General features: G+C 37.3%; 1 protein-coding gene across 1 annotated transcript; it reads right to left on the reverse strand.

Annotated features, from left to right (window-relative positions):
- Positions 1 to 1,103: 1,103 nt before the first annotated feature.
- GLO1 (glyoxalase I) lies at positions 1,104 to 13,467 on the reverse strand. Its single transcript, XM_034428033.3, has 7 exons — positions 13,138 to 13,467; positions 10,658 to 11,136; positions 8,707 to 8,789; positions 7,043 to 7,183; positions 4,742 to 4,809; positions 2,453 to 2,542; positions 1,104 to 2,045 (listed from the first exon to the last, which is right to left on the reverse strand). The coding sequence occupies exons 2-7, from the start codon at positions 10,736 to 10,738 to the stop codon at positions 1,957 to 1,959; spliced, it is 552 nt and encodes a 183-aa protein (XP_034283924.1). The 5' UTR covers positions 10,739 to 11,136; positions 13,138 to 13,467; the 3' UTR covers positions 1,104 to 1,956.

The following is a 13,467-nucleotide window of genomic DNA, read 5'->3' on the forward strand; positions in this document are numbered from 1 at the left end:
TATGATATATGCTGCCCAAAGTCACTTATTGAGATGGGCAACTATAGAAATCAAATAAATAACGGTAAAACCACTACAAGTAGTCTTTCCTAACTGGAATCAGCAACTCCACTGCTGAGCAAAGCAGATGATAAATGGGAAACCATGTAATCACAACTGTGCTTTCCAGCTACAAAGACTAGCAAATTTCATACCTTCTGTTTTCTGTCTACCTCCTAATCATTCTCACCTTTTGAAAGGCTTGTATAGATAAAAAGTAATATCATTGTGCTGACAGCTCACAGCTGGGAACTGCTGATATGCTAGGCAAACATCTTACAATACTCTCTTGAAATCTCTTCCTTTCCAATCGCTCCACTTGTGAGAAGGCAGACCAAGTTATTTCTGTAGGCCAACTCTCCTTTTCCTGACTCCACATTCACAACAGAGTTATGAGGAAAAGATTTCAATAGAGTGCTATGTACTTCTGCGCATCAAAAGCAATGTGTTTGTGCATCGGCAACGGGAAAGAATCAGACAAAGGAGGATTGCCTATAGAAGTTGTTTTCCCTGTCCTCGTAGAGCAGAAAGATTGGAGGAAAAAATTTCACAAGAGTACTGTAAGCTATCTGTAATGTGCCGGCAGCTTTCAGACCCAACCTGCTTGTATGATTGCACTAGTTTCAATGTGTAGAAGAGTAAACAGCTTACTCTCTTGCAATCCCTTCCTCTCCTCTCTCTCTGCTCGCAGTGGGGGGAGGGAGAAAAAAACAGGGCAGGCACACATGTCCTGAAGGAATGATAATCACTTGACTAAGGAATGCTGTGAAGATATTAAATGGTAGTAACTTGGCTGTAAAATTATTTTTTAAGCACCTGTGTAACTTCAAACACTTGCTGAACAAGTGTTTGGTAAGAGAGGAATATCTATGCACTAAACTGGCTCTCAATTTAGTCTCTAAAACCAATACTGTTTTACTATGGTATCTTCCTAGTTTTCATTTTGCAAACAACCAACTGAAATTATTTTTTCCTAGTGCCAAATATAAAGAAGCATAAACAAGATTCCACAAAATTGAAGAGTCAGCTTCAGCAACAGAGAATAAAAAAAGAATACAACTTAATAATTTAGTATGCAAGTATTTAATATTTTCCATCTTCCAGAAAAAACAGTCTTAAATTGCCATTTTGATCTTTTGTCAGCACTTCAAAATAAAGCAACAGTTATTTACTGAACAGGAGCTAGGAGCAAGAATCAATTGTATTGCACCAACCATAAATGGTTGGAATTCACCAACCATAAAAATGGTTCTATGGTGAACATTTTTCCAGAAGAAAAATTTCAGAACACTTGACTGCATTCAGGCACTATGGCAAAATAATATATTTTTTTAAAAGTTGGCCCTTAAACATGATTTGTACTAACTGTGGTTCACCATTTTAAAAAATCAGTTATGAAGGTTTGTTCTACCCCAAGAGATCTCTGCTTAGTAAAAACAGAAGTAAATTTCTAAAAAACAAAAAGCTGAAAGCTCTGCTTTTTCTATGGTAGATTTGGAAACTCAAACCTTGATAAAGATCTTAACACTGGTTTTGAGACTGACCCACGGTAAACAAGTTTACATGCCCCAAAAGAAAAATATTAGAATATTCTGTCTTCAGATTGAGTAGGAAATTGCATGCAAGAGCCAATATTGAGCTTCCAATATCTTCTTGCATACAAAATGAAGAGAGAAAGAAATTTGAGACCATTAGTACGCTGTTGCTTACTCCCTAACCTCTAATCTGAATGATTCTTCTGCTGTATTACACTAAAAGTGTTCACATTCACAACCAAATTCATAAATTAAGTAGGGAGAGGAGAAACAGAATACAGCATCAGCTAGTCTTTTTTCTTCCTGATTACATCAATTATTTTCCCTTAAAGAAATTACAATAGTTTCTTATAACTAACAGTGCATTGTTCTTATTTCTAATCTAGATTAAAGTCACCATATGATTAGGGTTCAGGATTTCAATCCAGTAGCCATCAGGATCCTGAATAAAAGCGAGGCCTTTCATTTTACCTATAAAAGAGGAATATATAGTTTTAATAAATTCTCATTTTAAGTCTTTACATTGTAAAGATAATGTAGGATCCAATCTGAATCGGTCACCAGAAGTTTCCTGAAGATGGGCTCCAGCACAAATCCGAAAGCTTGGAAGACGAAACCGCTGGTCCCTGTGACAGATCCAGATTAGATCCTACTTTACAACTTTTCCAGATTAATACCATATCTTTGCCAAGGATTTTTTTTCTAATGACAAGATTTTTATCATTTATTTACAAAAAGCAAGCTGGAGATAGACAAATAGGTTGGAGATACACATCATGCTACCCTACATATGTGTATATATAATTTGACATGATCGAAGAAATTCACCAATTTATCTCAATACTACATACAAAGAAAAAGGCTCACAGCACACTCACCATCATCTGGTTTTTTCACAAATTTTACCCCCAGTTCTTCAAATCTTTCACAAGCTTTATTTACATCAGGAACAGCAATTCCAATGTGACCTAAAGAACAGCAGAATAATCAAAAACAGTGCTACATTGGCAATATGTGAATAATGCCTTTGTTCATAAAGCATTAACATAAATCATCCATTTTTTGAAAAAAATACAACCATTATTCTTTACTACATACAGAAGAAATCTATTAATTGTATTCAAAATTATATTTAAAAGGGAACACCCCCAATCTGAAGTGATCCAGATGCATTGGTACAACTTCTATCATTTCCATCCAGTACTGAAACTCAATGATGGGATTATGGGAATTATAGTCCAATAAATTTAGAGATTATCAAGAAGATACAATTTTACTGAATGAACCAGAGTATTACTGTGGATCTTACATCTAGTCCAATCCCTAGCTTCTGCGATATGCTAAACCAGCAGTCCCCAAATTTTTCGGCACCAGGGAACAGTTTAATGGAAGACAACTTTTCCATGGACCGGGAAGTGGGAGCAACACGCAACCTAGATCCCTTGCATGTGCAATTTAGAATAGGGTTTGCACTATGTGACTCTAATGCCTGATGATCTGAGGTAGAGCTGAGGTGGTGATGCTAGCACTGGGAAGCAGACGCAAATACATATGAAGCTTTGGTCGCTCACCCATCACTCACCTTCAGCTCTGCAGTCCAGTTCCCAACAGGTCACGGACCAGGACCAAATGTCTTAACAAAAGTCTGAGCAGCATCCACTATTGTTGTAAACAAATATTCAATCTTACTCATTTTAAAAATAGGAAGTCATTACACCTTCTCCTGTCCTTAACTTCAAAAAAAAAAAAAAAAAGAATAAGTTCTCTCTATGCTTGTACACAGCAGGCTTTTTCTGTTCATGCTTGAAGACTGTCATGCCTTTCCATAGTCTTCTCTTTTGTAAGCAAAATATAGTCAGAAAGCTTAAGCATTCTTCCTGAGATTTGGTTTCCAAGCCCCTTATCACCCTCTTACTAAACCATGCAGCACACTTAAAGCTTATTAACTTTTCCCCCCTGGGAATTGCTTGGATCTGTGCTTGCAGTATCTTGTTTTTAAGGCTGTCCCACATTGTTGTTTGTCTTTTTAAGATTTCAAGCTATAGCATGCTGCCCATCTTTTTCCTTAATACATTCAATTCTTGAAGCCGAGTGCATATGGCTAATTTTTCACCATTTTTCCCTTCCTTCATTTTTGTGAATTTCAGAACATAGTCACTTGGCCTCAAGGTGCCTGACTTATTCCATCAATCTCCCAATTGGTCATAATTAGACCCAGGAGAGCCAATTCTATCATCATATAAAACCATCTTCTTAATAAAAAGTGCTACGTTACCCAAATCTATACCTCTCTCCTTCCTTCTGGTTTAGTTTTTATTCAGTTATTTCAATTTATATAGTCACCCATCTCCCTTATCTGACCCTGGTCAACTCATAAGTTAAAAAAAAATTAAAGTTGTTTCAAACTATTGTTGAACACTGCTCCTTTGTCTGCCCTTGAAGACACCTCAGGATATGCAGAATGCTGAAACCGACATGCTGCCTGGTAAAAGTAGAGCTGTGTAACACCTAAACTGCAGACTCTGCACTGCTGACTTGACCTTATAAAAGGTTTATTCTTGATCTTTACTCTCACATGCTGTCCAAAAGCCAGTTATTCTTTACATTAGTTGCCTTCTGGAAAGCCATTAAAACATAACTGTTTTGACAAGTCTTCAGAGTTGTGGTATGTCTATTATTTATTTAGTAATATGCTTTCAATATTTTTTTCACTCTGATATACAGTTTTAGGATTTTGCTATTTTGTAATTTTGTTTTGTAAATTACCTACAGAAGTGGCGGTATGCAAATAATGACAATAAATACAATCCAGATGTAATTAATATGATAATCAGGTATATTGTTTTTGTCTGAAGTTCCTCCAGTAGAATTACATAGTAATTGTAAATATGGTTTCTCTGACAAATGAAGCCCAACCTAGAAGGAAATTTATGCTGCCATCAAATTGTGGAAACTGAATACAACCAGATGCATTAAATTGGGGAGAGCTGATCCTAGAGCCAATGCCATTGTTTTATTTCTTGGATAATTTTTTTATAGATGAAAAGATTTAAAATAAATATGAAGCTGGAGTCCCCCCCCTTTTTTAATTGAAGATTAATAAACTTTTCTGGAAATAAAAGATACACATGTAATGCATTTTGACTTTTTTCCTTTTCAAAACATACCAAATCCTCTGGGATCTGAATTGCCATTGTGGTAAGCCTGATTCTCATCATTTTCAGTTCCCCAATTGCTAAAAGAAAGAAAAGGGAGAAATGGAACAAGTGGAGGACAAATATATATTGATTAAGCAGTTCCAGCACAAATTAGAAGCTAGCTAAACTTTTTGAAAAAATATTTATGCTTAAAGAAACTAAAGAAAAGCCTAAACTCTACTGTATTTTTCGGACTATAAGACACACTTCCCCCCCCCCAAAAGGTGGGTGGAAATGTCTGTGCATCTTATAGAGGGAATATTGCGACCCGGGGGGCGGGGTGTTGGTGCGGCACCAATCAGTTCTAGGCGACACACATTGCCGCCACCTATCGCTGCCACCCGTTCGTGGTGAGCGGACCGTAGCAAACGGGCCGCAGGGGCAAACGGGCTGCAGAGGCAAAGGCAGATTTTTTCCCCTTGTTTTCCTCCTCTAAAACTAATGTGTGTCTTATAGTCCGGAGAGTCTTATAGTCCGAAAAATATAGTAAGTATAGAGAACAGTAAGTATATAAATTTAAACCATTAGCAAATTTCAACCATTTATATTGGGATTATTGCTTTAGATAAATCAAAGCTACTATATACTAAAACCATCCATATCAAAAATGAGCTGCATCCAAAACAAATTAAACCTATAAACTTATAAAGAACAATGATTTATTTGCTTTGATATAAGATTGGAAGTAAATCATTCGGGAGGAATCTGCTTCTTTATTGCAGTGAATCTGGTACCCAAACTTGTAAAACTGCAGGTAGAATTTGCTTAACAATCATTCATTTAGTGACTATTTGAGTTATGATGGCACTGGGTACCTATCCCCAGCCTTGAAATAACTGTTATAGTGCCTCTGCAGTCACATGATCAAAATTCAAGTGATTGGCAGTCCACCTGCATTTACAATTGTAGGGATGTTTCAACTTCCCCTAACCATCTATATCCTTTTGGCTTTTCTGCACTCTGCTGCCCCAAACTGACAGCACAGTAGCTGCTTGTACACCCTCTCACTGGGCAGCAGCCATCTCCAGCCACCATGGCCATTAAGCAAATCTATTTTCCCCAATGGGCATGTTTTCTCAGAACCTGGAAATAAACATTGGGAACTGGAAAAAACATTGGAAATCCAGTCATGTAACCGCAAAGGAGCGTTGGTTCCAAGAACCCAAAATGTGATTACGTGACAGTGGCATGAGTGGATTATGTGGAGTAACTAGTTTTGGGGGACTTCTAATGATCATTAAGCAACCAGTTATAAATCAAGGACTACCAGTATTTATTTTAATGTAATTTGACAGTCACATGATTTGTAGCTGTTAAGCAATCAGTTATTCTTGGAATTTCTTTCCACTCTGAGTAGAATTGGGAACTATTTTCATTCTTTGACCAGCATTTCTATTTTATTTGAGTGCTGGTAAGTCGGACACCTGTTCCAGTTTAAAACTGATTACACGCATTGAAAAAAATCCATATATGACAATAGGTTGATCAAGCACACATTAAAAGCAGGATATGTATTCCTTTATATGGAACTGTCCTTTGAGTAGGCAAATTATAAAACAGACACCATATGAATTATTGGAATGCTACTCTATTGTTATATAGCAGTGATGGCTAACCTTTTTCTTTGGACTGAGTGCCCAAAGTACGTGAGTGTGCTCAAATGCGCGTCCAAGCCCCCAAAATGCAATGCGAGTGCCCCCACACACACCTGCCCCCCCATGCATGCACATGTGCCCTGCCCCCTGCACATGCATGGCAGAGACCCAAAGACCAGCTGGCCACCGGGAGGTGTGCACGCATACACAGCAGAGCTGAACTGGGATGATGGCTTACGTGCTGTCAGAGAGGGCACTGCGTGGCACCTCTGGAACGTGTGCCATAGGTTCGCCATCACGGTTATAGAGTATACTATCAGAATCTGAAAACCTGAGTGACTCTCCTTCCTTCTTATACTAAAGAGATCAAGGTAGAGCATCCTTAACTTTTCCCCTCATCTCCTTCTTTCTGCCTGGGTTAAATTATTGCTTGTATAATGGATGGTGATTTCCTTCTTCAAGACCATTTTCATACCCTCTACAGGAGCCAGATCTTTCTTTAAAAAAAATATTTTAAGTGTGTTATCTCTTCTAGGTGATCCATAGTTTGCAAAAAGATCACTCCTTATTCATTTCTCAGAATCTCCAGGTTTGAAGAGTATATAGTAGATGAAAACGTGGGGACTGGGGAAAAATCAACATGCAACAGTCATCACATTTGAGAGAATACACTCACTGTGTCAGTTCTACTGTGGCCTTCCTAGAAAAGGTCCATGCTATCCTCTCATTATTATCTTTTGGAATATCATTTTTATCTTCATAAGCCAAAAAGTAGAGGGAGAACTTCATAGAAGGAAAGTCATATTTTTGAAGTAAACTGAGGGAAAAAACATACAAATTATTTCATCCTAAACATGTAATGATTTGCTATCATTTCTTTTAAATGATTGTAAATGTACTGATTTTTTGAAGTAAAAAATATACCAAGAAAGCAAAATTTATCACATCTCAGAGAACAATAAATTCATTTGGCGCAAGCTTTCAGAGAGACCTCTATAGCTTTAAATTGAAGGCAATCCAATCTTTCACAAAATAAAGCTGATTTTTTTTCCAATTTCCTCATTATAACACAGCATCAAGCTCCTTGATGATCAGCTTTAGGACTGCTGTTCGTAATTTTTTTAATTGAAAAAAATTAATTAAAAATAAACCTGAGGTTTACAATGACAACAAAAATGTACAAAAAAATTATAGTTTTGTTACATAGATCAAATCCAGAAGGACACTTATTATGGCAATGTTGAAGAAAATGCAACTGTCAGGTTTCGATGTCTCAAATAAAATAAATTGCATTTCCAAACAAATAGTCTTTGATGAAATCTTTCATTTATTAAGCACGACAATCTGTCCCCGATTGTGGCATAGCCAACACTGACTTCCTGACCCCAAACCTTCCCTTTCCATTCCCCAATTCTCTGCGTCTCATTGGCCATCTTCCAAATCACTCTCCCCATATCTACTACTTCAGCTTCCAGGAATGTTCCCCCTTCCATCTCATCTCCTAGGGGATATTATCTTCAGGGAAAATAAGTAGGTGAGAAGTCAAGCGTCCTCTTGCCAGCTGCCCCCTCTTCTCCTTCTTATGTCAGCACTAGAGTAAATGCAGGTTGAAGTGCTGACAGCAACATTTTTCCTTGGAGGAACATTTGTAAGGAACAACATAAATTAACCTATAGTTCGCTGTACAGTAACCTATTACTGAACGAAATTCCTTCTGAGAAGAGACATGAATTCACTTTACAATACATCTCCCAAATCCTTACTTAATATGTCAATCAGATTTAATTCTGACTACATATAACAAGTATGCTAGCCAAAAGCATTTGGTTTCTTATTATTTCAGAGATTTTTGTAGTTACTGTTCTTAGAAAATCAAGTTTGTAGGGCACACATTCCTTTCATCACATGCAGCAAATAAAACCTTGCAGGCTGTAGCATACTGGGGATTTCCACTCAAGAATACTGCCTCACACCTAACTATACTCCAATATACTGGCAGGGTGAGATGGGAAAGAACAACACTGTGTTTCAAACCTTGGAGAAAATGCAGAGTTAAGCATGTTTCTCATTCAAATTATTGACAAAAACATTACATCCACAAACAAAACAAAGACTCCTTTTACTGAGTTGAGGTTCCCATCAAAGAAAAAGGAAAAGATTTTTTGGTTCTTTCTTTAGTAGTTTATCTCTTTTGTGCCAAGTTTTTTCAAAGGCCTTCCAAATCATTGGAACAGTTTAAAGCAGCTTAAAATCTTTCATTAGTGGAGGACTAGATTCAAGACTCTTTTGTTTTTAAATAGTTAAACTACTAATGAAGACAAGTAAATTGTTTTTACTTACGTCATCCCAAGAATTCTAGTATAAAAATCCAATGATTTTTTAGGATCTTTTACTCTTAGCATTGTCTGCTGCATAAGAAAGTCCTACAAAAAAACACAACTTTGGTACATCAGAAGACTCAACAAAATAGAATATAGTTTCCCTAGGGACAAAAAAATGGCCAAGACTAAAATATTTGTTTTAATATCAGATTAACAGCACTATACTACCTGGTCAGTTCTTGCATGATTTTAGCAGGATTCTGGTGGATGTTGATGCCTAGGGTACTGAATAACAATCAAAGAACCATTGTTTTGAAAGGGAGCTTCAAGTTCAAAATTTTTGTTCAGCCTAAGAATCTAAATTAAAATATGGTAAAAGATAACTGTCCAGGCCCCTTAAATACATCACCTTACTTGATAACTGGTTCAGTTTACACCTGTTCTTACTGATAAGAATGTTTCTAACTTTCACTGGAGCCATTAGTAAGAGAGGCTTGATTTAAATAACTCTTGCAACATACTTCTATTTTATCTTTTCAAGAGCATATTATAGTATGTTAAATGGAACTAATTCCCAGAGATATGTGCAAATAAGATTACAATCCACTACCTTGTATTAAATCTTCGTAAACTTGGTAGAAATACCAACACAACTGTGTTATTAACAGAGAAGGATATAAAGTACCTCAAGGAATTCTGATAACACTTGAGAAGGCATCTAGAATACAGATAGTCCTCAACTTATGACCACAACTGAGCCCAAAATTTATTAAGTGAGACATTTAAGTGAGTTTTGCCCTATTATTACTTTTCTTGCCACAGTTGTTAAATGAATCACTGCAGTTGATTAGTTAGTAACTCGGTTGTTAAGAGAATCTGGCTTCCCCATTGACTTTGCTTGTTAGGTGGTCATAAAAAGTGATCACATAATTTTGGGACACAGCAACAGTCTTAAATATGAACCAACTGCCCAGCATCTGAATTTTGATCACATGATCATAGGAATGCTGCAAAGGTCGTAACTCTGAAAAACATGGCTGTTTTTGCAGTGCCATTTTAACTTTGAAAGGTCACTAAATGAACTGTTGTAAATTCAAGGATTACCTGTAATCAATTCAGGTTGCAATGTGCAATCTTGCAATCCTAAACAGATATGAGGGGCCCTTGATGCTCTCTGAGCTTGGTTGTTTTCTTGCAGATGTTTCATTACCCAACTAAGTAACATCATTAGGCCTAGCACTCGTTTGGATAATGAAACAAAATGAGGATCCCTCATTTCAATCCTGAGCTACAAATATTCTCCTTTATTGGCTACGCACATCTATATCATGGTTAGTAGGATAGCTAACAAAGTATAAAAGAAATGTGCAGAATTGCTTTTCTCAGCTTGGGGCTGTCCAGATATGAACCAAAACTCTCACTGTGCAAGGTTTCAGATGATGGGAAGTGCTGGCCAAGCACACAGACCAGGCTGGGAAATAAACAATATTTGTAGCTCAGGGTTAAAAGGAAGGGTCTTTGGTGCTTTCTGAGCTTGCTTGTTTGGTTGCAAGATATTTCATTACCCAAACTAAGTAACATCATCAGTGCTAACATCAGGACTAGCACTGATGATGTTACCTAGTTTGGGTAATGAAACGTCTTGCAAGAAAACAAGCAAGCTCAGAGACCACCGAGGACCCCTCAGGCTGGAAAAGGCTGGCATATGAGGCAAGAGCATTCCGGGAAGGATTTGATCCTCCGGCAGCCAAGACTTGAGGTCATTTTTTGCTTGGCTAAGCGCTCTGGCTTCCACCCTGGCATTCTGCAACCCCTGAATCCTGCGAACTCTACCCGTTCTTTCGGCGAAGCCAAAGTCGCTCGCAGTGAAATCAAGAGTGCCCCCCTTCTTCCCACTTTCCAGCAAGCTTTCGCTATTTGTTCAACGGTTTCTTCCTCCTCCTTCTTGCAAGTCACTTCTTTCTCTTTACCTTCGTGCTGGGATCGGGGTCAGCACAGGCGCTATAGGCTTCTTCATCGGTCAGACCGCTCACCTCGCCTTGCTCCGACATGCTGCAACCTAGGACCCGAATAGCCACACAGAATTACGCCCAGGCCGTCCCCTCCCTGTCGCGTATTTTAGAGGCGACGAGATGGGGGGGGGGTAAATGAGCGAGAAGGCTCTCCAGCCAATAGAAGCAAGGCATGCAAATCGGGCAAATCCGTTGTTCCTACAATTCCCAGCATTCTTTGCAGCAGGAGTGTGTTTAATTCCATCCTCCTCCTTTGCATCCCCAGTTCCTTTTAAAGAAAAGATGATTCATCCCCTATAACTGACGAGGAAGCTAAGTAATTACTGCGAATTCGCTTTTGCAGGGGAACGATGACCTACGGCCCGGAAAATTAGAACAGTAGTTGAAAGAGCAGCAAGAGTAACTGTATGACTTATATAGTAGTCGACTGCAGAGAACTGGAAGAAAAGAAATATATATATTTAAAACAAAATTATGTATGTTAATTCTAGCAAAACTTTTTAAAACTCTATTAATACATCCAATAAAGCTCAATCAATTTGATCCACATGATCAAATTTGAACCACATTCATGCTTTTCGAAAGCAAAGAACTGAGTAAAAAAACTTCACAGCTACAGGAGACTTAATGGAAAATTTTAACTTGTTTGGTGTTCTCACAAAATCCAATTTTCTGAAATGTAATGGTAGCTGTGAAGCATTGGTTTTCAAAGTCAGTGTTTATTACAGTAAATAAGGCATCTGGTAATAAACAGTTGAGCAGAAGGCTGCAATTGAAGAAACTGTTATTAAAGCAATGCTCTCCAATTTAGTATTGTCCCCATGTACGTTGCCCAAATGCTTATTCAATAAAATATGAGTTGGCTCAGTTAATGCAGCAATTCGTTCATTCATGCCTTCAAGTTAGTATTGACTTGGCAACTGTCTGGACCAGACCCTGCAGTGTTCTTGGCAAGATTTGCAGAAGTAATTCGCAGCATAGTAAATCATAAACAATCATTTGTAAATTACACTCTTTGATTTACCACAGCACTCCCTTGGGGTAACTTTCTTGGATTAGACTGGCAGACTGGAACAACAGAGAGCAGGGTTTAACCTTTTTCTGCAGGGCTTTTCAAAGTACTGTCCTGTTCCTTCTTTTCTCAAGGCTAAATGACTCCCAATTCTTCCAGTCACTCAGTTTAAACTTTTCTTGCCTGGTCCTTCTAGTGTACTTTTCTTCTGAATCATTCCAACTTCCCAGAAAAAAAATCATGGTGTAAAAAGAAATGCCCACAGGAAGGAAAAAGTCACTGACCACGGTCATTATAAAGAGCAACCTATACAGGACTTCTGATCAAAGTTGCTTTGGAGAGTGCATGTTTGCAACTCCTTAAAGCAGCTGGAGCTGTAGTGCAATCTCAGGGGAAAAAGGTGTCTGGTTTAAGGAATTCAGAGAAGTATAATGCTTACACTCCCGATCTCAGTGAAACACATTTTTCCCTTTAATTAAGGCATTGCAAGTCATCGTATGTATATCTCAAAGATCTATTAGAATCCTATGTAGGATTATGAGAGGAAAAAATATAACTGAAAACTTCAAAAGCCAATAATAATCAGCAACAACTGCATTGAGTAAAATGGATTAATAGTCTGAGTCAAGTTTACTGCAAATTTTTAACTTTTTATGAGATTAACTTTCCAGAAGGTTCTGAAGAAACATACCCTAATCTTAAAGTGAATGTTTGTTAAGATGTTTGAAAAAGTTGCATAATAACATAATGCAGTAATTCAGAAGCATTTGTAATCATGTTGTCATCCTTTACCAGGACACACTAATCAAAACAACAGGCTTGATCAAGAGGGTCTAGATTTAAAAGGACTAGAAGGATATGCCAAGATACTGGCTGAGTTAATACAGCACAGTAAGGTAATAAACTATGGTTTATAAAGGAGAATGTTTGATTTACCACAGCACTCTCTCCAGTTCTGTTTATATAGAATGCATGCCCATGATTAAACATGATTTAGCTAAACCAATTTTGAGGTTAGAATGACACATTAACCAACAAACTATTTACTTTGAAGAAGTTATTATATATTATATAATGAATTTGTTCTTTTATTGATTTGGTTCTTCACAAAACCAATATAATCCAGATGACCATTTATTCATGATCAAACAAGAGGCAGGGATTCTCAGGCTGATCTCTCACAATTCTCTCTAATAGGTTAAAATTATTTCTCTGTGAAGCTTCTAGGCAAAAATGAAACCCAAAAAGTGACTGGCAAGCATCTTTTAGATGCTATAGCTTCAAATTGTGCAAAGGGCAAGCTGGCTATTGCATTCACTAGTTGTAAGTATGAAAAATGAGTTTACTGTTCTTCCAGTACCAAAAAAATTCAACATAATGATAGCAGTGTTTTAAATTTAAAGAAAAATTGAAACTTGAGACTTACTATTCAATATAAAAATATTTCTGAGAACAGGAATTAAATAAAATGCTCAAGATTCGATAATGTTTTAAAAATAAGTTAGAAGCAAAGCTGAAATAAAGTCGCCATACAGAGCAATAGTTCCCCCAAGATTGAGTACAAAAATACAATTGTTAGCAGGAAAAATATGCTGATTCCAAGTGTTCTTTCTTCTTTGATGATATTTTCAATATTTGCAAGTTGGAACAGACCGCACTCCAGGAACCATCTGTTTCAGCAACGGCACAATACTTGTGAGATATTCCTACTGCTAGGCAGTAATGCTGCATTTTGATTCTATCCCATTATTAGATT

Source organism: Pantherophis guttatus, chromosome 1 (assembly GCF_059756535.1).
Source record: "Pantherophis guttatus breed Tessera chromosome 1, ASM5975653v1, whole genome shotgun sequence".
NCBI classification, from domain to species: Eukaryota; Metazoa; Chordata; class Lepidosauria; order Squamata; family Colubridae; genus Pantherophis; species Pantherophis guttatus.

Bases quoted from the DNA above. Each gene is read 5' to 3' on its own strand.
- GLO1 (XM_034428033.3), bottom strand. From the start codon at position 10,738: ATGTCGGAGCAAGGCGAGGTGAGCGGTCTGACCGATGAAGAAGCCTAT. The intron at 4,810-7,042 runs GTGAGTGTATTC...TCTTTCTTTTAG, and splicing joins GCCACAGTAGAACTGACACA to CAATTGGGGAACTGAAAATG. The intron at 2,046-2,452 runs GTGAGTGTGCTG...CCTCTTTTATAG, and splicing joins TGTGAAAAAACCAGATGATG to GTAAAATGAAAGGCCTCGCT.